Raw genomic sequence first — 22,772 nt, 5'->3', positions numbered from 1 at the left:
TACTGTTGTGGTTTGATTTTTCAGATTGTTTGATTTCCTTTATTTTGCTTGCTCTGGGATGTATTTCCATGAGGAGAGGGTTGCAGACCACATCAGTGACATGCTGATTCAAACCATGGCTTAGCGCACAGCAGTGAAGCAGACGGAGGACCACAGGAGGAGCGTCGTGGCCACAACATCCTCTCCAGAAGCCCACACACCTCCTTATTTGCACAAAGCCATGATTTGTGCCCCATTTCTCTGACTGTGTTTTGTGGAACCCTGGGGTTCTGCAAAGCAGTGCAAGGGGTTCCACAATTAAAAAAAAATAATGTAATGGTGGAGAAGGATGCACAGTGTGTGATTTCCACTGAGTTGCAGCCATTGAGATTAAATACCCTTCCTCTTCTTCCTTTCCAAGAGCTAAATCAGTAGTGGCCAGTGTGGGCAGGGCAGTGTTGATTACCTGGCTTCCCAACCCTGTGCTTTGTTGTTCATTACTGAAAGGGTGTGTGTGTGTGAGGCAGCAGGGAACTTACTTTTGCCATTGCCTTATCCCTCCTTCTCTTTGTAGCTGGCAGTAACACACTGCATTGGGAAGCCCGGGAAGCAACACCCTGCCCACACCATACCACTACTGGGTTAAATTGGCAGTTGAATCACTTGTAATGGGAATTCTTTGCCCCCCTCTTAGCACCTTCCATTGAGCTGCAGCCTGCAAGCAAGGGTTCAAAATGCTACTTCTTTTAACACTGACAGACGCTAGGGGAGTATTGGCTTTGTCCTCATCTGGGAAGTATCTGGGCAGCCCTTTCTACATACAGAGGGTTAAAGACATTCTGTGTTGGGAATGAAGGCTCTTTACGAGGCAAAAAAATAGTTGTCCAAGTTTCCTATATCATCTGAAGGCAGCCCTGTTTAGGGAAGCTTTTAATGTTTGATGCATTACTGTATTTTAATATTCTGTTGGAAGCCGCACAAAGTGGCTGGGGAGGCCTGGCCAGATAGGTGAGGTATAAATAAATTATTATTATTATTATTATTATTATTATTATTATTATTATTATTATTATTATTATCCTTCTCAGAGCACCTGCATCTTTTTGCTCTTCTCATTTCTGCCATACTTCTAGTGTTAGCCAGGCTGTGTTTCCCAGGTTGTCCACAGTCTCGTCAACAGTGAGTTGATTTATGACCAATTTAGGGGCAGCTTGATGGTGAGAGAAGAAAAGAAGGTGGACAGGAACAAGCCCCCCCCCCAAAAAATCAAAATGTTCCTTCCACACTGTCTCTTCAGTACCCTACTGTGCTGCTGCTACAGTTTGTTTCTATTGCATAAAGAGTTTAAGGGGTCAAAGGGTTGTATGAACAGAAACTTTAAAAGTTTCATAATTTTAAAAGGATAAAAGCCATAAAAATAAATAAATTGAAGCATACAGAAGTAGTCACCAGAAGGTTAAAATGGCGGCTGTGAGGCTGATTAGCTCTTTGGGGTAATTTACAAGGCTGGCTTCATAACATTTTACAGTGTTGCTCGCTGGGGATAATCGGAGCATGTAAACAACCTTGCTCTCAGCAGAAAAGAGGAAAAGTGGCCAGCAGTCAGCCCCCGTGTTACAGTTAAAACAGAGTTTTAAAAGAATTCTAAAAAGGAATCTGTGGAGCTCTGATAAGCGCATCTTACATCAGCGCCATCTTGACTGAAAACCCTTTGTTACAACTCATGGTTTGTCTCTAACACTGACAGAGATAAGGACTCTTTCTGGTCAGAGCCAAAGCCTAAAGGATAACAAGCAAAGCAAAGGCTTCTCCCATCAGTGGCTATCAGCAGCAGAGTTTTTCAAAGTCTCAAGAGTTGATGCTTCTAAAAGTTGCAGCTCTGGCTGGCTCCTCCAATGATCAGCTCCATTCCCCCTGTATATATTTCTGCAAGCATTCTGCTATATTTTTGTTTAAAGTGAAGGGTTCCAGCGTTAAAAAAAAAAAAGCTAGAGAAGCACTGTCTCAGTATTGTATGCAAACAAAGTCAGTATGCTTGGAGAGCTTTCTGCTGAGGGCTTCATTCCATAGAAGGATGTCTCTGAATATTAGTTGCTGAAAATCCCAGGTAGGCTGAGTGTTGTTGTGCTGAAGTCCTACTTGCCTGCTCCCCACAGGAATGTAGCTGGCCACTGTGAAAACAGGATGCTGGACAGACGAGCCATTGGCATGTTCCAGCAGACTATTCTTAAGGAGAAAAGATTCATATTTGACTGTGTTTTTGCCCTATATATCTGCTGCCGGTTAGAAATAAGTGTCTAGACAGCTTTAATAAACACTAGTTTGCTGGCTGCTCACCAACTGTTAGAGAAATCTTGGCAACATATATAGACGCTAATATCTCTAGACTTGTTGCCAGAGACATGTGCTGCCTGCCTGCCTGCCTCCCTTTCACCCTGTTGTCTTTCATATTGTGTGTGTGTGTCAGCCATACATATATACACACACTCATGTGCATGTAAAGATCAAGATTCAGAGCATCCACTGTGTTTTAAGGAAAAAAGCAAAATAGCTAAAGGAGGATGATAAATGGAAAAGACGCCGCTTATGAGCATATTTAGTATTTCAACCATAGTTTATAGATAGTTCTGCAGCAAAATGTGTGAAAAACTTACCTAAATCAATAGAAAGTCGTCATCTATAGTTGCACACAGGACTGAATCCAGTTGTTGAAAATCTGCAGTTTCTTGTGAGCACTGGACTCTTGATGTAATCATGAAGCTCTATCCTGCCGGGAAGATCAGTCTTATTCAGGCATCCTTGAAAATTGGAAATTCCACCTCAGGGAGGACACAGAGATTAGCATTCCAGCTCTAACCTGTCTACCATCCTCAATGCCTTCAAGCAAAAAGCCTGGTTCTACCCATTTAGGCTCTTCAGCTTACAGATGGTGATGGGAATTGGGAAGCTAGCATTATCATCTTTGTGTGTGGAATTTCCATTTTATAATAATGTCTTTGATAGGACTACCTTCTCTCAATTAATAGGCCAGATATTCAATCTAAAAGGATGACTTTTAATAATGCACATAATGGCAAACTGGCCACTGAGCATAATGCTAGAAATTAGGCAAATAATTTCCACATTCCATGCAACTAAAAACCTGGTTACCAGCTAAAGGACTGAATATATCTATGGCTTTTCCTTAGCTTAGACAACAGCGATGTTTTACAAACATAAGGCACAAATCATTAAGAAAGCTTTATGAGTTCTAGAGTGCTTCTGTTTTCCACATCAAGTGCTGAAGCCAAGGTGTATTGCAGCATTTTACATGCGGCCTTTTGTTAGAAGTCACATTAGGATATGCAGAATAACAGTGCTTTTGTTGAAACATTTAGCAATCTGCCTACGCCTGAGTACATTCTTAATATACTGCTGTGCCCCCTAGACAGATTAACACCTTGGAAATTGGAGGGAGGTAGATTGGGAAAGGAAGTGCCAGGGTTTTTGATGTGTAGAATATACAAGTGGTTTGTGGCAGCCAGGAAATCCTGGCTTCTGGCAACATTGAGGTTAATTATAGCTGTCTTTTGTGAGCTGTGCACAATTATGCGTCTCTGAAGAATGAGCCCTAACAAGAAGGCAGGGTAGAGTGAAAAAAGGCCTCCAGGAACCTAGAAGTGACATCAAGTAGCCACTTGACGTATTATTCTAACCTTGTGTCAATCAATATGCGTCATTCTCCCCTTCAGGTGTAGTGCATTTGTCAGCAGTTTAAAAAAAAATGAATAAAAGAACATGGCACAAAAGGAACAGAGGTTGAAGCATAGGCCTTGGTAGGCTCATGTTGTCCTCTCTCTTTCTCTCTCCACACAGCGCATACCATCTTGTGCTCAACTGAGCATGAATTTGCAGTAAAGTGGTACCTCGGGTTACAGACGCTTCAGGTTTCAGATGCTTTAGGTTACAGACTCCGCTAACCCAGAAATAGTACCTTGAGTTAAGAACTTTGCTTCAGGATGAGAACAGAAACCGTGCTCCGGCGGCAGCAGAAGGCCCCATTAGCTAAAGTGGTACCTCAGGTTAAGAACAGTTTCAGGTTAAGAACGGACCTCCAGAACGAATTAAGTTCTTAACCTGAGGTACCACTGTATTTGGAGCACAACCTAAGCTGCTGTTGCAGCCAGAAACAGGAGGTCTTGTCCTGTTCTGGAATAAGGTGTAACCCTTAAAATGTAGTACAGCCAGAAACTGAACAGTGTTAGAGGAGTTAGAGGAGATCCAGAGGTTTGGGGGGAAGCTATTTTCCCCTGCACCACCTCCAAAGTTCTACCATTTGACCCCAGAACAGGAATTAGCATTTCATATCTAGAGAGAATTGAAGCCAAGTTCAAGTCCTGTGCTTTAATCGTGCAAGTGAGAGAATGGGCTGTGATCACAAAAGCGCACTTGAGCTTCTTGCTAGTGTGTCTGTACTATGTATCTTTTTGTTAATATGCGGCTGTTAAAATTTGCAGGTAATTTTACACTGTGTCCTGTTAACTTTTCCATATGCTGAAGTCTCTTTGTCTCACACTTTCATGTTTGTTTTCCATTTTATTCAAGCCATATTTAGTTTTCAATGCTAATACAGTAAGTGCAACAGTTCTTTCTTCTGAGATCTGTGAAGCAGAGGCTGCCTATTTTTAACCTCTATAAATGTAATAAGAGACTTCCGGAAGTCACAGGAAATCACACATATGGTGTTCTGAGATTCATAATTTAATTCTCCCAAGGGAGAACAATAGCAGTCGGGTGCCAACACTACAGTTTATATTAACAGGCAGGTTTATCTAAAGCACTTTCCATAAATGACACAATGAAATCTACTGAAATAATCACTTTGGCTACTGCAAGGAATGTGTTTTGAGATGATAAGCCCATTTGAGGGCCATTTTGCCGTATTGCTGCTTCTCTTATCCACTTCTCTATAATTTATTAAAACTTGTAACCAATCATGTGTCCTATAGCATACAGTTACCTTCAGAGAATTAATTCGCTTCTGTGTTTCTCCACCCCGTGTAGTTGCTTGTATTCACCCCACGGAGCCTACGCCCAAAGCAAACTTGCCCTTGTTCTGTTTGCCTACCGACTACAACATCTCCTGACAGCAGAAGGGAGCCACGTGACTGCTAACGTTGTAGATCCCGGAGTAGTGAATACTGATCTCTACCAAAATGTCTGCTGGGCAGCGAAAATGGTCAAGTGGATGACAGGCTGGCTTCTCTTAAAGGTACCTGGGGGTATTGTCAGAGTGTCATTTCGTGATGAGGTCTCCTGTGCATGGCTAAAGATCTATTCAGTATTGCTAGTGGCTCACAAATTTTTCATCTCTTCTTGTTGTGTTCTTCCTGTGCTGCTAACATGAATCAGAAGCACCTCTGCCTTAGGAAGTTAATATTGCACACAGGTGGCCAGCTGGCAGACCAGCTAGTCCCCAGCTGGTTTTACACTTGCCGCAGACCTGCCAGGTCAGACTTGGCGCTCACATGATGCTGCACACCCAGGCAACACATCTTTGGCCAATAGCTTCACACAAGGCGCAGCTTCCAACTCCAGTGACATAAGGCTCCAGGGACAATTCTCCCTTTTGTCATGAAAGGTTGAATACAGGCCTCAAGGATTGCCTCTTTCCATATGAACCTACCCAAAATCAGATCATCTCCTGAGACCCTTCTTCATGTGCCACCTCCCTGCTGTTTGCACTAGTGCAACGTTCTTACTTTAATCCCACCTTTGTGAATTTTAGAATGAAGGGGCACGGTTGGGATAACAAACTGTTGTACAGTTTATAAGTCTGACATGTACAGTATCTCACAATGTGAAAAGCATGGCAGACTTTTCCAAAGGCCTTTGGTCAAACCCTCAGAGGTAAATTCCACTAAGTTCTGCATGGCTTACTCACAGGTTAATAGGACTGTAGTCTGAATTCAGTGGGTAGTAGTCAACTAAGTTTTACTCCAACTTAGACCCATTCAAATTAATTAACATGATTCAGATAGGTCAATTAATTTCAGTAGGTCTACTTTGGGTAAAACTTAGTTTCCTACCACCCAGTTAACATGATGCTACACATCTACTTTTAGATAAAATTGCAGAAATAGTTACAAAGGGGAAATATGTGTTTGTCTTTCATATATATTTGAAAGAATTTACTGAAATAAAGTTGTGTTACACTAAAATTTTCCCTAATGTTGGATTAGGGCCTAGATTGTTCACACTTGGCAGGTGGATTTAAAACTTTGATAAGAATATACAACCAGTATAGTGAAGTGTTTATAATCTGAAATAGTGTATAAAACCAAATTCTTAATACAATAAAACCATTCATTGGAAATACCTGATAATACTGTTTAAAAATACTACCTTAAAAGAAAAAGTGAATTATTGACAATATACCCAGGGGGTGGGGGGAACATTTCTGAAGGGGGAAAAAATTGTTTTATGACTTAAATATAGATTGTTTTTTTCTAGTGTGATTTGCATCCAGTGACATATTCTTCCAGTGGCAGTTAATGCAAAAAAAAAAAAAAAAAAAAACTTCAGCCTGGACCCACCATAAGCAAGTAGATTGGAATCTGTCAATATGATACTAGTAGGCTGAAGTAAATTGTGCCCTTTGTGCTTTCAAGTATTTTTCTTTTATTCTGGTCAGATAAGCTCCATGTCCTGGCCTGATTTTGGAGAGTCCTGTTGCAGCCCTCTGGGAAATAATTGGCCACTGATCTGCTGTAATGGCGGCTTTGATCTGTTAACCCTTCACAGAATTACTGATCTATGCATGTGCCCTCTGATGTAAATCCATGCTGAAATTCAAAAACAATGAGAATGCTGAATCACAGTGCATATGTGAACTGTCAGGAAGTAAATGCTGCACTGAACTGAAACATAGGTTTCTTAAAAGTGCCCAGCATTGGCTGTAATCTCTCATTCCCTTTCCATTGCCGTCAACAGCCTGTAGCCTTCTTTCTTTCTTTCTTTCTTTCTTTCTTTCTTTCTTTCTTTCTTTCTTTCTTTCTTTCTTTCTTTCTTTCTTTCTTTCTTTCTTTGGAAAAGTCTATCTTTATGTAATGCTCTGAGGTTCAGTCTCCAAGGAATTAGGCAAGTAGGCAACATTTCACCGGCAAAAAACAACAACTATGGCACACACCCTTTTTTTTTTTTACCAGCCATTTTGGCCCATGTAAACTTCTCATTTAGAAGGAGACACTGAGATGAAATGTGCTTGAGAAGAAAATGTGTGCATTTGCTTACTGCATCTTATGGTATTGCAGAGCAACCTTGGTGGAAGACATGTAGCATTTAGTTCTCCATGAAGTAAAAATGTTTACAGGAGAGTACTGGGATACATTTGCTCCCTCTCCTAAGCTGAGATTTCCACTTTTTTATTATGTACTAAGGATCCTCCAGCCACAGGTTTGGGTTCCAAATCCAAATGGCCTGTATACACCTTCTTGCTTCAGCAGCTTCTTCCTGGTCTCTTCAAGTGGCTTCTTGTCTCTCCTCCAGTTTGCCATCCACTTTCCTATCAGACTCAAAACACAACCCCTTTCCATCCCCAAGTGGACTTCCCACACGTGTATCCTATCCCTGTCTCTGTGGTCCTTTCAGATGCCTCCTTGACATCTTCCCTTTAATCCCAAGCATTTTCCTTTGAAAGTCAGGGCACTGTTTTGTATAGCAGTTTCCAGAAGCTGGCTCAAAGCATTCTAACCCAGGATCCATGTACCTCACCATTAGGGACTTTTGTAGCCCGTACCACTACATATAGAAATGTGAGCTATCATCCTGATCTTCCTTGCCAATAACATCTTTTTTTAAAAAAAAAAAAGAGAGAAAGTGTGAGAGAGGATCTTACCGCACATGTAGTTACTGCGCTGAAGAATGACAATGCGCTGAAGAATGACAATGCTTTGAGAAATTTGGCAGGTTACAAAAAAATTCCACTTCTACCTATTATTTGTCACTGTCAGCAAAGTGCAAGCAGTAGACAAGAAACGTTGCAATTATCTTCCAGTTAATACTCTTCCAAGTCAAAAAGAGGGCAGGGGCTATGGCACTTCTGACAAGCAATTAACTAGCCTTCATTCCAACACCCCAGGGTGGGGTTGGGAGGGGGACCTTCTAGCGATTCTTTAACGATAGAAATTATAGTCCCAGGATGTGAAAGACACCAGCAGTCTTTCCTTTAAGACAGCATTTTTAAAGATGGACAGGGAAGTGGGAGCATGTGTGGTCCTTTCTGCTGCATCCTCCATGTTGTAAAATTCCACAGAGGCATTAAAATAATACATTGGTGGGGGGAGGGCCAGCCGTTGTTAAAAAATGCAGTCTTATGTTTATATTTCAAGTATTCTGCAAGGTGTCAACAGGTCTCTTCCCAAGGCTGGGTGGTTTTCTAAAAAATCATTAGAAATGGACGAGCAAAAAAATAATTCCAGAAGTGGTCATGGTTTTGAATAAAAGCCCTGGCTCTTGTTCAAAGAAGATAATGGAGGAAGTACTTTCCAGCTAATTAAGACTGCTGTCCTATGCTCACTTGAAGTCAACAGGACTTCTGATTAGTCAGGTATAGGATCACACTGTAAGGCTGCCTCTGAGGAAGGCCTTTTGAACCTACAGTAAGGCTAACTGAGCACAGTGGGACTTCCTTCTGCATAAACATGTTGGGCTATAGATCACCTCTGTGCCTTCTGCAAACACAGAGACAAGCTCTCGAGAATAACAGTTGTCCAAATGTATTGATTCTCATGTATAGCTCCATCTCCCCCTTACCCTGTTCCAATGATGTTGCTTGTGATTTACCTACGTTAATATATTAGATGAAGGACACACACCACAGAAAACTTGATATGGAATATCTGAATACACTTAAAATTGCTTCATTTGTCCTACAGCCTGAACTACTTCATATACAGTCGTAACTTGGATCCCGAATGCCCTGGAACTCGGACGTTTTGGCTTCCAAATGCCTCAAACCCAGAAGTGATTGTTCCGGTTTGTGAACGTTCTTTTGGAACCCGAACGTCTTCTGTGGCTTCTGATTGGCTGCAGGAATTTCCTGCAGCCAATCAGAAGCCACAGTTTGGTTTTCAGATGTTTTGGAAGTCGAACAGACTTCTGGAACGGATTCCATTTGACTTCCAAGGTACGACCGTATTGTTGTTGTTGTTCTTTGTTTGTTTTCATGAGGCACCTCTATTTTTAAGGCTGCAGAGCTCGATGTAGGGCTAACTTACGAGAAAACGTGTAGGTTTGCACTGCAAGAGAAGTGTTTTTACAATTGTCTCATTAATGAATTGTTAAATGGATTGTACATAAATTTTGCTTTTATAGTTGCCCTGAAGGAAGAGTCATAAGACTTGCAATGTGCTAGACTCATAAATCACCCTTTTCCTCCGTTTCTTTTTGCTTGCTTTCACTTGGTTTCCCCCACCTCTTGCATTGTTCCTTCTCTGGATCAATTAAAGCCCAGTTAACTTGTTTGCATCACTTGAGCCAGTTTAAAAATCTGTACCATGGAATGTGTATAGATTAGTGTTTACTGATCTCAAAACAAAGAGCGTGCTGGAATTCTTGTGTCTGAAATAATAGGCTTCCATTGCTTTATGGTGCCATACATGGCCTTAATTAGTGGCTTTCTCCTAAAATTAGTAATATTCAGTAGCAGTCAAAACAAAAAAAAATCCTTCCTGTAGCACCTTAAAGACCAACTAAGTTAGTTCTTGGTATGAGCTTTCGTGTGCATGCACACTTCTTCTTTGTATCTGAAGACCAACACGGCTACCTATCCGTATTCAGTAGCAGTGTGTAGGACAAGGCAGAGCCGCCCTCCTCACTCCTTCTTCACTACTTACCTGGACTGGGAAGGGAAGGGAAAGTCAGCAAGGAGGTTAAGACTACATGGATGAAGCAGTGCATGGATTAGCAACAGTGCTTGTGCCACTGATCCAACAAGCCACCTTGCCACTGCCCTGCTCTGTCCTGCCGTCAGCCCGTTCTAGGCAAGGAGCAGCAACACTGGTGTCAGAAGTGTGGCTTCATAGATCTACACACATGCCACACATGCTGGAAATATTGTCTAGAAGGCATGCGTTCTTAGTAACAGAGCTGCAAATTAATGGTGGTTGCTCCTATTTTGATTAAGCAATGAAATACAATGAAGCAGAAAAATGTTATTTTTAAAAATATTCTGAAACAGAAATCTGAATTGCCACATGTTCTTCAATTTTACTCTTAAGTACCTACACAATACAAGTCAAATAACAAACATCTCTCTCATTAGCCTTAAGTGCTTTTTGTCACAACAGCACTATGGAAATGCATCATTCTTGTCTAGGTTTTTAATATTTTTCTTTTCTTCTCAGTGTTTTTAGGACCTTCCTTTCACCCTCACTTGAGCTGATTGTTTAAAACAGCCAATGTACAACTTACTTGAAGTGATGAGAGCACAGGTTTAGCAAGCGAGAAATAATTAAAGCAATTTATCTCACTGAGTGATGCAGCCTGTTCAGTTTGAATAAAAATTAACTTAATTTTATTTTCCTCCATCTGTGTTCCAGGCCTAAGGCTTTGCAAAGTTCACAAACAATTGTAATCCTCTTAGTGAGTGCATGTTTAAAAACCAAAAGGTCAGCCATCTTTCATTCATTCATCAAAGTTATTGTACAATTAAAGAAAAGCAAATAGCTGTTATAAGTTTTGTTTTCAAAGGGTGCTGATCAGACTAAGGCCCTATGAATTTCTCTAAATGCTTAAAGCTCATCCACACTTCCTCTTGTCACACTGCTTTCCTTAGAGGAAAACCACTATTTAGTGCTGAGACAGAGCAAACCGGAGGATACCAGGGGGAAGAAGAGCTGGTCACTGCAGGCGAGAGAGACAGCTTGGCTCCCTCCTTCCAGCCTGACTTATCACTGCCTCTTAGCCCCACTCCTCTCCAGCCTCCGCTTCTGCATCTGATTCTGAACTACTCTCTGCCACAGACTCTTCCTGCTCACTAAACCCTGTTGCTTCTTCAGCTTCCGACACCTCCTCCTCCCCCTTGTCTTCAACTGCTATTCACTCATCGTCATCCCAGCACCACTCCCCTGGCTCTGAGTCTTCTTCCTTTAGGGATTCCCCAGCTGGCACCTCCCACCACTCTTCTGCATCCAGCCAGTCCTTGACACTGAGCATGCTCAGTGGCCATGGAATGCTGAGAAGAGAAAACATAAAACTGTGGGAGCAGGGCAGATTTTCTGGAAACAGGGCACTATAGAGTGTCCTTCATTATTATTATTATTATTTGCAGATATAGCCAAAGTACCTTTTTAATATGCTGCAATTTACATCTAAACCATTTTCTGCTGCTTTATTAGTACAGTTCTTAATGAAGCACCATGGAAGAAGGGAGGGGGGAACCATATCTGCATTATTTATTAGATCTGCAGCAAATGCTAGTCCTTTAGGAGCAGGCAAAACATTTGGAGGCTGTGTAGCTTATTAGGAGAAAATGCCTTTATGCATGTAGTTAATCTAGTGGCTTTTAAAAATAGTTCATTAGTGTAAACGACCAATATATACAATTTTTTTTTTAGTTGATATTAACTTGAGCACTATAATAGTTGCCCTTCTAGGGTTGGGGTAGAAATAAAGGAGAGAAGCTATGCTGATATTACTAATCAATGCTTATTTTATTAAAAATGCTATTCTTCCTCCTCCTTTTTTATTTTTGGAAAAGATATAGGTGTGATTTTTCTAACTTCACATTGTCTTGTTTGTGGTATATTCCTATAACATCTTAAGTATTTTGGCCAGGTAAAGGTTTTAAAATTGGTAACAAAGGTATCTTTTCATGGATGATTGCCATTCGGATTGTCTGCAAAGGAAAGATAGGCACAGAAAGAAACCTGGACTATCTAGTCTTTTGTAATCACTTCTCCTTTAAAGGCTCGTTGTTGAATGAAGCTTCTCTAGTCTAGATGAACAATGCAAGTAACCTCGAGACTAATCATATGCAGGACAAACCTTTTTATGGAGAACCAGTAGTTTATCAAATTTCTCTTGGGTCTTCTGATACATCCCAGAAGCAGAAAGATGAACACGGAGGATTTTAAAGGAAATAAATAAATAGAAAAACAGAAAACAGGAAGCTGAGAGAGAGAGAGAGAGAGAGAGAGAGAGAAATTATCTACAATGTTTAGAAAGACAAATAGCCTGCAGATTGCTGTACCGTATTGTCTGTCATTTTCTGTTGACTGTGTACTCTTGTCTTTACTTATCCATTATGACATTTGCACAACATACAAAATGACTTGAAAAAAACACTTATTGTGTCTTGAGCGTTCAAAGATGCTTAGTCTTTGATAGCGTATAACAATACAATGTGTGCAAGCAGCATGTCTCGGCAAGGGACATAGTTTTGTAAAGCGGAAAGAAAACATACCACTTTTCATAATAAATGCATTTATAGCTACATATTATGTGTGCCCAGTATCTGTGGTCTTCAGTCTTCAAAGAATCTGCCTAAAGATTTTCATAGCTTTCCATGCCACTGAGTTTCTTTCATCCTGCCCCAGTTGCTATAGTGATTCATCTTTCATTGGTCCCCCTCCATCCCCAGGGCTGGAAAAGGTTATCAATAAGATAGGCTTAGGTAATTAGTTTTCACAGGAGTAGGAATTAGACCCATGTGGGCATGTACTGTGTCTCGGATTTGTTAGTCTGCAGTGTCCTGTAAATAAACAGGGCACCAACTCAGCTCTGGAAACAGACTGTAATACTTGCTCACACCTTTCACATAAAAAATATGTTTTGTCTGAACGTTTCAGAAGGACAGGAATCAAAACATTCAAACAGAAGTATCATAAGCTCAAGATGAATCTACATGAGCCAGCTTATCATAGCAATTTCCAGAAAGGGAGCCACGCTAATCCGTTGCAGCAAGGAATTGTGTTGCTTATTTACAGAAGTTTTCACATGATTCACAATGCCCATATCACCCCAGTGCTTACTGTGAATTGCAAAACGCACCTGCCTGATGTAACATCCAGTTGTTGAAACAGTACACGGTGTCATCAAGATTGTTGATGCACTTCAGTCTTTAGTTCCAAGTAAGACCCCCACAGTTGTGCCAAGGTCTAAGCCAAAGGCATGAGAGAGGAATCTTCTTGTCATGTGTGCTTGAATCAGCTGGTTCAGGATCTGTGTTTGATGGGGGCTGTTGCTGAGCCTATACAAGAGGAAATCCTTAAAGGAAAAGGTAGTTAAGGAGCTCATTTTTGGATTGGACCATGTGATATTTGTTCCACATTTTTGAAGCTGTTAATAGTGTTCAGCAAGGCTCAATTTTCTATGTGGTGGGATTTATCATCCGTATAAAACCTGCTGGTGGGGAGGAGATTGACCATAGCTTTGTTCTGTATTTAAGCGGTACTTTTGGGTGTTTGGAATTTGTGAATAAGGGGAAACAAGCTAAAATTAAATCCCAAACAATACCAAAATAATGTTTGTTGGACGCCAAGTGCTCTAAGAAAAGTGAGTTTTCCTGTAGTTGTCTGGTCATTTGTTGCTCAGTAAAAAGTGATATGAGGTGAATATGTTTCACACAAGAGGTTGGTTTTGACCTTTAAAATCCTTGATAGTTGGAATTTGTAGACCTCGGAAATGCCTTAGATTAACTCCCACCATCCTTCAAGATTGCTGGGTAAAACCCTGCTTGAAATCCCACCAGGAGATCAAGATGGTGGCAGTGGAAGAAGGCCTTTTCTGTAGGAGCCTTAAGGCTCAGGAATGAGGTCCCAGAGGAGCAATATTAAAGATAACTCTGTAATATTCAGAGATCAGTGCTTCTGAATTTGTTATTGTAACTGTTTTCAGCGGGTCTGTAGATTTACTTTTTCCCATTTCTATCCTGAAAAAGCAGAATACGCATCTGATGATGGCCCACCATTTTGGTATGGATATTTTTATTTTAGGAGTATAGTCACATTTGCAAGCTGCCTCAGATGGTAGGGGAGGTCAGGTAACACCTTTTAAGTACAGTCTCAGTGTGTTTAGGTTCCTTGTTTTCCCTGATGAAATGAGGCAATTATTGAAAAATAGGGGATCAGTGGGATCAGTAATATATGAGTCTGGGGCTGGGGGATCCAAATCTGTGATTAAAAATGTAAAACTTTGTAAGAATGTTTTTGTAAAGCCTAGGATAGGAAGTAAATCTGTTAAATGTGGGACAAATTATATCATATGAATACAAAATGTTGCTTTTTGTTTGTTTGACACGTACTAGTTTTCTCTTTGACAGCACAGCACTTTGATGATAATTATTTGTGTCAAGTGAAATCCTCTAGTTTACCTTGCTGTGCTGGATTAAGCCTCACAATCTTCATTTGCTGTCACCCTAGTTGTTATGGTCTCTGCCTCTGTCTCTGCATGTTACTCAACAGAATGCATTATATATACACACACACATACATACATACATACATACATACAACTTGCATCTTCACCTGCTTGTGGCAGATTAAAGGACATTTCATCCTGGTAAAATGAATAATTACACTAGAGATTTAAATACTGCTGCTTGCTTTCAGTAATGCATTAATTCTGCTGCTGAGAAAGGAACAACTTGCCGTTTCCGTGTAATGCTGCTGTATGGAGATTGAAAATCCTTGGATCAAACCCACGGCAGTGAATAAACCACAGTTTCAAAATCCCTGTAGGCAAGCTATGACCTCAAGCTCTACCCATGTACAACTGTAAGCAAAATGCCAGAAGCTGACATTTGCAAAGAGATTAATGATTTTGAAAAACTTCGTGTTGGTTTAGCCAGCTTGGATCACCTGAAATAACCTGATATTCAGACGCTGTGATATTTTGCCCCACAGCCTAATGAATATGAAAGTGTTACAGGTAGGACACCCTGAAGCTTAAGGTGAAATAACAGTGATACTCACATCTGGATTGCTCATTCTCCAATAAAATGACCCTGTCCCAGATTTGAAATACTGTTTATTGGATTCCTTAAATTTTGGGCCTCCTACTTTCCTCCTTTTCTCATCTTACCTCTTCCTTCTCCTCTTCTGTATACTGAAATGGAGCAAGACATGCCATTTTGCTTCCACATTTTTCAAACTTACTGCAGTGGCTTGAAGAAAAAAAAGGGATACAACCCAGTTCCTTACCGGGAGTAGCAATATATGAATGGGAGAGGACATTGTGTATGAAGGGGACAGTGGATCACCAGGAGAATAGGTTGCTAATCCATTTCTAATGATGTTGTAATTAACAAGATTAAACAATTAATTTGCAGTTGGGGAAAGAGGAAAGCTTAAATCAGGTCTCACAAAACTAACTCGGGATTATATAATTTTAAGGACAGATGTCTAAACATCACCTTGAAGCACAAGATGTATCTTTCTACATTTGCAAACTTGAGAAGTTTGATTCTCAGTGGTCTCTCCCAACAAAATCCATGTGTGTGCATGTGTTCACACACACACAAACAATGGTGATAAATTCAGTGTTTTTCCCCTAAAAAAATCAGTGCTGGTATTCACCATGAAGTTATTACAGTAAGTGCCACACTTTTTAAGTGGGGGGGGGGGAGTAGTGGTGATAATTCTTGATATATCAAGATTTCTCCTCATAGAATGATAGTTTCCAGAGTTCCTTGGTCAGAGTGCTGACAAATGGGGGCATAACTAGTTCTTGTATTGTTCTGTAAACAGATGCTCTATCTAGTAAATACAGTAACAGAATCTGTGTTGCCATGTCAGGTCCTAAAACTGAAAGAACTAGGTGGTTTCTAAGCAACAAAGAACCCCCCCCCCCAAAAAAAAATTATAGAGGGGAGTGGTGAAGGCAAGCTAAAGGCAGAGATGTGATACATTTATCTTTGCTTAAAGTCCTTGAGAGACAGTACTTCCACGTAATCTGCCCATGGGGATCGTTCTGTTCATTGTGGTGTTATATTTGTCAAATGTTACTACACTATGTAACTTGACAATTGCCTCTTGTTCATAGAATAACTAGCTCATAGACCACCTTTAGCAAGTCTCAAGGGAAGAAAACTTGCCCTGAGTGACACACAGTCTCTCCCCATCCTCTCTCTCTCCCCACCCCCACTCCCTCTATCTCTGCCTCTCCCCCCACCTACTCCACCTAAACTAAATATATTCGAGAACTGGGCTTATATGGTTTCCTTATAGAACATAACCTCTCCCCACACCCCACCTACCAATTAGCCAGTGCTTGAAATATGTCTTGGAAGTAAGTTCATGGTCATGTCTTGATAAACCTTATTCTGTGCATTCCTGTTCTACTTGATTGATTGATTGATTGATTGATTGATTTCTAATCCACAGAGCCCAGAAGAGGGTGCATCCACATCAATCTATGCAGCAGTTTCACCAGAGTTGGAAGGCGTTGGCGCTTGCTATCTTTGCAACGAGCAAAGGACAAAATCTGCGGACGTCTCCTATGATGAGGAGCTGCAGAAAAGACTCTGGACAGAAAGTTGCAGACTTGTTGGGATCCCTGATACAGCACCGTAGGAGAGCTCGGAAAATAGCCACAGCTTGCTGTGTGAATGCAATACGTCCCACCAGCCTCTGTTGTGCGGCATCACTCATACTTCCGGAATTCACTGTTCAGTCACACCGGCAAATAAGAACTCTGTTTGAGCTACCAGTCTGCTAGTGGTGGTGGCGGCAGTGGTGGTAATGGGCAAGAGGTTCCCATCCAGAATTGTGTGTACGGTGGTTTTTGAACTTGACCATCCATTTTGTAATCATGATGTTTCAGTCTGTGATTAAATATATATATATCTTTAACCTTATGTAGAATTAGGGGTTTTCTTTCACACAGAGACGGCGAACCGCCAAGTCCCCCAGTTGTTGCTGGACTAACACTTCCATCTTTCCTGACCAATGGCCATGCTGGCTGGAGCTGATGAGAGTTATAGTCCCAAAATTCATGGAGAGCCACAGGTCCCCCACCCCTGCTGCAATATCAGTAAAAAGGTACTGTTTCGTGAGGCTGAAACATATTCAACTTAAGGCAAGCTCTTCAAAGCTCCAGTGTAGGCATTTTGTGTGCCTTTCAGCAACTTGAAGAAGCTGGAGTTTCTTTCCTTTGTGCTGACCTATGACAGGGCCTTTTCAGTAGTGGTTTCTCATTGGCGGAATGCCCTTTCTGGTGAGGTGGGTCTGTCTCCATCATTACTGACTTTCACAAGGAATCTGAAAATCATGGAACTGTAGAGTCAGAAGGGACCCTGAGGATCATCTAGTCCAATTCCCTGCAATGCAGAAATATGCAGCTGTCCCATACAGGAATCGAACCTACAACCTTGGAGTTATCAGCACCATGCTTTAACCAACTGAGCCATCCATGTGTATAAAATGCTATGTATGATTAAGAATAGCTTAGGACTCTTGCCATGTTTTAGACAGCTGACCATTTAACAAGCTGTTGCACAGAACCATAGAAGATTCTATGCCCAAAGAGTCTAAGAATGATCATCTGTACTTCATTTCATGCCCACATAGGCCAGGATCCAGAGGTACTCAAGATCTAGAGGCACCCAAGGTCTTGAGCATGCCCAGATGAGTTTATTTTTTAAAATTTGATGGACGGAATCATCATGCTATATCACAAACACAAGCCCATACCTCCCTTGTCCACACACACAGATAGTTGTGATCTTCTTTAGATTGTTGTAATAATTGTACTCTATAAGTAGCTTGTAGCAGTAAAAGGGGTGTCATATTCCAGAACAATTCATCCAAGAAATGCAAGAATCTATGAAGATAGGAGAGGATAAGTAAAACAAAAAACTGTGTGCAAAAAAAAAAAGCTTCCTATTTTCTTAGAGGAATAGTTTGCTATTCCATCTCCAGGTGCAATGCACCTTTAGATTTTTAAAATGGAAGCTTTTTAAAGGAGGATTTCTAGTTGTCCACATGACTGCCCTTTGCAAAATACCTGCTCCTGTTTCAAGATAAAAGGTAACATTACTTGCACCATGCATTTAGAAATAATAAGTCAAACACATGGGAAAGTATGCTTCAAACTTCAGGGCTCTTTTACAAGCTTTACTATGGGAGTACAGTATGTGTTTGTAATCTCATCTTCTGTCCATCCTTTAAAACTATACAGGTCTGTGTGTGTTAGCTTTGCAGAAAGGGTTAGGGTGATGAAGGTAGGAGAGAATTGAACTGCACTTGATTTTGGGGTTGTTTGGGGTTTGTGTGTGTTTACCTGGGCCCCCAGACTGGGTATTTTTCTGGTGAGTGCATTTTGCAACACAGTGTGAATGCAAAAATATATTAAAAAAATAGTACATTAGTGGGGGGATTTCTATTGCCCTGTACATTTATCATTCCACTTTATGAGTTGCTCTGCAGTGCTTCCCCAATGTAATTCCATTATTGCCATCAGGAGGGGCACTCTGGCACTACAGGTAAAAACAGCAACCCCTCACAGATCATTTGTGGTATGAAGAGTTACAGGATCTCAGCAGGGAGGTATGGGGCATGTCCTGATTGGGAAAGAAGGTGTACGTCCACACCAAATCTTCTGCATGCCCAAACAGTTTTGAAAACAGGATCACATATAACCATCCCAGTGCCATCACGAGCACGAACAGTGAATGCACAAAGAAAATGATATCTGGAGGTGCCTGCAGTGCCAGAACTTGATTGCTCCTCTCCATGTTTCACTGTGCCAATGAACAGATATGGGGTGATAATTAGGATGGCAGCAACCCTGTGGAAAATCGCTCCTCTGAAAGGATTTGCTTTGGGGAGAAATCCTTCATTGGTGCCAGTGAGGAAGTGCCTTCCCCTACAGATGACAGAAGGAGAGAAAAGGGTTAAATGTCCCCTCCATGTCTGCTATGATCTAATAGTTTTACTTTCTCTTCCCCCAGCCCCCAGCTGATGCTATTTGCATTTAAAAATAGCCGCATGTTAAATGCAAAGATGCATTTAAGGTCGCATATGTAGAATGACAGTTCCCAGAAGGAATTGCCAGAAGGCCAATTTAAATCTGTAATGTAAATACACCCTTAGACACGGATATCTCTTTACTGTTATTTTGCTTTATGTTAAAATGAACTTTCTGCTGTTCATTAAGCGAAAGGAACACGAATGAATGTAAGAAAATGTGATGAATGACTGAACTGTGGTTGAGTCATTCTACAGTTTCTCCAATTCATTTAGTATATGAATGCTGCTATTTTACAACCACAGCAGACAGTTCATAAATTGGCAACATAAGGTGTTTTTTTAATAGGTTCTGAGTTGAGTTAGTACTATAAAACATCGCCTACATTTCAGCTGTTTCATCTGTAACTGTGATAGGGTTACCCTTGCTTTGGCTTAATAAGGAAGCTTAGTGTCATGTTGTCTGCCTTTTCCTAGGTGTTGTAGTGCCATAAATGGGTGGAAGGAGTGAATTTGCTGTGAAGATTCACTAGGGAAACATACATGGCTAACTGAATGTTGTTGTGGCAGATCAGCTGTAGCCATGAAGGGTCTACTGAGCCAGGAAGGATCAGAAATGTGAAAGATCTGCATGAATACCAAGGAATAGATGGATGAGTGAGCAATAACTGCATCCAAAAGGGGAGAAAATGATGAAAGAATAGTAAAAGCTTTAATACAGCTTTCCAAACCTGATGCATTCTAGATGTTGCACTCCTCACTTCAAGCCAGCACAGCCTGTGGCATGGTACAGTGGTACCTCAGGTTACAGACTCTTCAGGTTACAGATGCTTCAAGTTACAGACTCCGCTAACTCAGAAATAGTACCTTGGGTTAAGAACTTTGCTTCAGAATGAGAACAGAAATGGCGAGGCGTTGGCAGTGGCAGCGGGAGGCCCCATTAGCTAAAGTGGTACCTCAGGTTAAAAACAGTTTCAGGTTAAGAACGGACCTCCAGAACGAATTAAGTTCTTAACCCGAGGTACCACTGTATTATGGGAGTTGTATTATAGTACCAGCTACATCTGGCGGGTAACAGGTTAGGACAAATTACTTTAATATACTGCCCGAATGAGACATTTATCACATTGTAAAATCTGCAGCTGTTTGTTATTTTTTAGTCACGGCACCTACAGTCCTGGACATTTGTGTTAATGTCACCCAGTTCTTGTTGTCTTTATTGGTTTGAGCACCTGAATTATTCTAAAATTCATCCTGATACCCCCCCTGCCCCCAACAACCAAAAAGTAAGGAAGCTCCTAAGCTATAAGAAATCAGATTCCTATCAAATAATGGTTAACATTTGTTACGGATGTTTATAGCTGATCCGAAACAGAGAGAAGTTCACAAGAAGATAAAAAAATCCAATAAGGGCATTTTGGTACATCTTTAGAGGCCAGCAGGGACACTTTCACCTTTTAAAGTGCTTTGCTTAGTATCATGTCTCAGGAGGAAAGTTAGCTCATTTGTTACCTGCATTATAAAGTGACGTTTCTAGGTGTGGGTTTTGTTTTGTGGGGAGGGTTGCTAAGGATACACTTTCTAGTGTATATGATCTGCCTTGATGTAAGAATTTAAGAAGAGTTCTGTTGGATCAGGCCAAAGACAATGTCATGTTCTTATAATGATCAGCCAGATACTGATGAGAAACTCACAAGGAGGACATGAGCGCTCTACCCACTGCCATTTGCAATACTGGCGGTAGAATGCAGCCAATGTTGCTAGTTAGCCACTGTTAGACTGATTCTCCATGTGTGAACCCCTTTTTAAAGCCATCCAAATTGGTGGCCATCCTATGGTCACAAATTAGACTCAGGGTTGGAAGAAGTAATTTATTTGGCCTGTGTTGAAACTTCCAACACTCCTGGTATGAGAGGGGGGGAAACACTTCTCCCTATCTGCTTGCCCACCAGCTTGGCCCTGGGACCATAGATGCCCAGGGTTGCAAACACCATGGGTGCCTGACATCAGCATGCCCACGGTGCATGTGTTCGGTGTTAGCATGCCTGCCGGCAAGCACACCTCACAACAGCACACCCTGCGGCCCTAGCGCAAAAAATTGTGGGTGCCCGACCCCTTAATGGGGAATGTTGTGTGGGGTGGGAGCCCCCAGCTCCCACCCCATCCGGCGCCTATGTCTGTACCTAGCATAATTTTACACACACTGTTTACTACAAGCACAAGCTAGGACAGCATGTGCTGATTTTTCTGCACAGCTCCTTGTGGATGCAGTGCCTACTCACGGTTGTGATCCTGAGGGCATGTTCTCATGGCCATGGAGGGCACATTCAAACATGGGTAGAGAATCCTTTTCTCCAGATTGAAAACTAGGGCGGGGTGTGTGTGTGGAACAGTGTGAACTGGTTCTGTGAGTCGCTTAGTTTTCCAGGCTAGTAAATGATGTAGCATATCCCCTGATTTGGTACTTGAGCACCACCTTCACTTACCATTATCCAGAAGTGCTAATGTGAGCCAATCATTCACAATGTTTGTATGAGAAACAATATGTGTGTGAGAGACCTGTTGAATCAGCAGAGCAACTCATGACTGGGTATAGGAGGTTCTTGACCAAGAGTCTGGCAGGAACAAATACTGAACATTTGGTTCAAACAGTCCATAACCATACCCTTCTCCAACAAGCCCTTTCCTCTTCATGGATTCTATCCTGCCTACTTGACAGTTCCTCTCGTTTTGGTCCTTTGCTTGGGAGTGTTTACTTGTTAACTCCTCCCGTCCTTATGTCTTGGATCCATGGTCCTCTGGTACCAGATCCTCTGGCACTGACTCCCTTCTTGGTTCATAAGTTCCTTTTTTTGAGCTCCGTCTTCAATGCCCAACCATTGACTGCTGCTTCTGCCTGCAAGCATGTCACAGATTTGTATGTAGTAAATGTGTTCTTAAGCAGGCGTCACAGTTGAATGAAGCAACAGCCAGGTTTTTCCAAGTGGATGTGTTTCAGCAAGAAAAGGAGAGAGGAGTAGAAGCTGAATGTTAAGGGAATGTGACCAAGTGAGGGGCAGTGACCTCAAGGATTAGAAGATCTCATACATGGAATACAGCGTATTTACTCTTGCCTAGTAACCTTTATGTACTTCTTTGGTGCCATTCACAAATGCATTTTAACAGTATTATATTCATAAGATTTAAAGAAAAAGAACACTCCAAAACAAATTTCTTTTTTGTTTTTACTTTTGCTTCGTCTTTCCCTTTGTTACCTTTCACAGCAACCAGGTTTCCAGCATATTTTGCTAGCAGGTTCCTTTCCTTCTATTATTAAAGTAGCTACTAGTCTCCATGGATTTCTTTGCTTGTTCCACACTCACTGCCTTACAACTTTTGCTTCCATTCCTGTCCCTGTTCTAGCAATGGTTTGGCTAGCTGTTCTCCCCATTATTCTCCACTTTATTCTGTAATCATAGGCTCCATTCATGTACATCTTAAACCATGGTTTCAGACTGTGGCTTGTTAACGAATTTTAGTTACAACAAACCACTGTTCCCTGTTTTCTGGCATTAGATGAAATTGTGGTTTGTTCTAAAGTAAAAGCAGGTTTCACTTTTATCTCTCATAAGGAGAGAAGAGGAGACATCTGAACCTTAGACTCACCGCAGCTCATTCTCAATAGGTGGTCATCTGAACCAAGCCATAGTTTGACCATAGTGTAGCAGAATAGCATATCTGCATGCTCTGCCATGTATAAAGTCTATGTCCATAGAAAACTAGAATATTAGGAAAACTCTTCACTCACCAAGCTAGAGAAGCTCCATCAAACAAAAAGCCAAATTACTCAAAAGCTGAATAGAATGC

General features: G+C 41.3%; 1 protein-coding gene and 1 long non-coding RNA gene across 4 annotated transcripts in view; one reads left to right on the top strand and one right to left on the bottom strand.

The window, feature by feature from the left end:
- ZBED1 (zinc finger BED-type containing 1) overlaps positions 1 to 16,816 on the top strand; it is a 125,309-nt gene extending 108,493 nt beyond the window's left edge. For all 3 annotated transcript variants that reach the window (XM_081907588.1, XM_081907587.1, XM_081907586.1), the window contains 2 exons: positions 5,023 to 5,230; positions 16,344 to 16,816. In XM_081907588.1, the coding sequence (XP_081763714.1) occupies positions 5,023 to 5,230; positions 16,344 to 16,532 (397 nt within the window). In that variant the 3' untranslated portion in view covers positions 16,533 to 16,816. The remainder of the gene's footprint in view (positions 1 to 5,022; positions 5,231 to 16,343) is intronic.
- LOC309367971 overlaps positions 1 to 22,772 on the bottom strand; it is a 370,139-nt gene that overhangs the window by 176,674 nt on the left and 170,693 nt on the right. The window lies entirely within an intron of this gene.

This window comes from Podarcis melisellensis (assembly GCF_964234715.1).
Source record: "Podarcis melisellensis genome assembly, chromosome: 4".
NCBI lineage: Eukaryota > Metazoa > Chordata > Lepidosauria > Squamata > Lacertidae > Podarcis > Podarcis melisellensis.
This window is presented reverse-complemented; position numbering and strand designations above follow the sequence as displayed.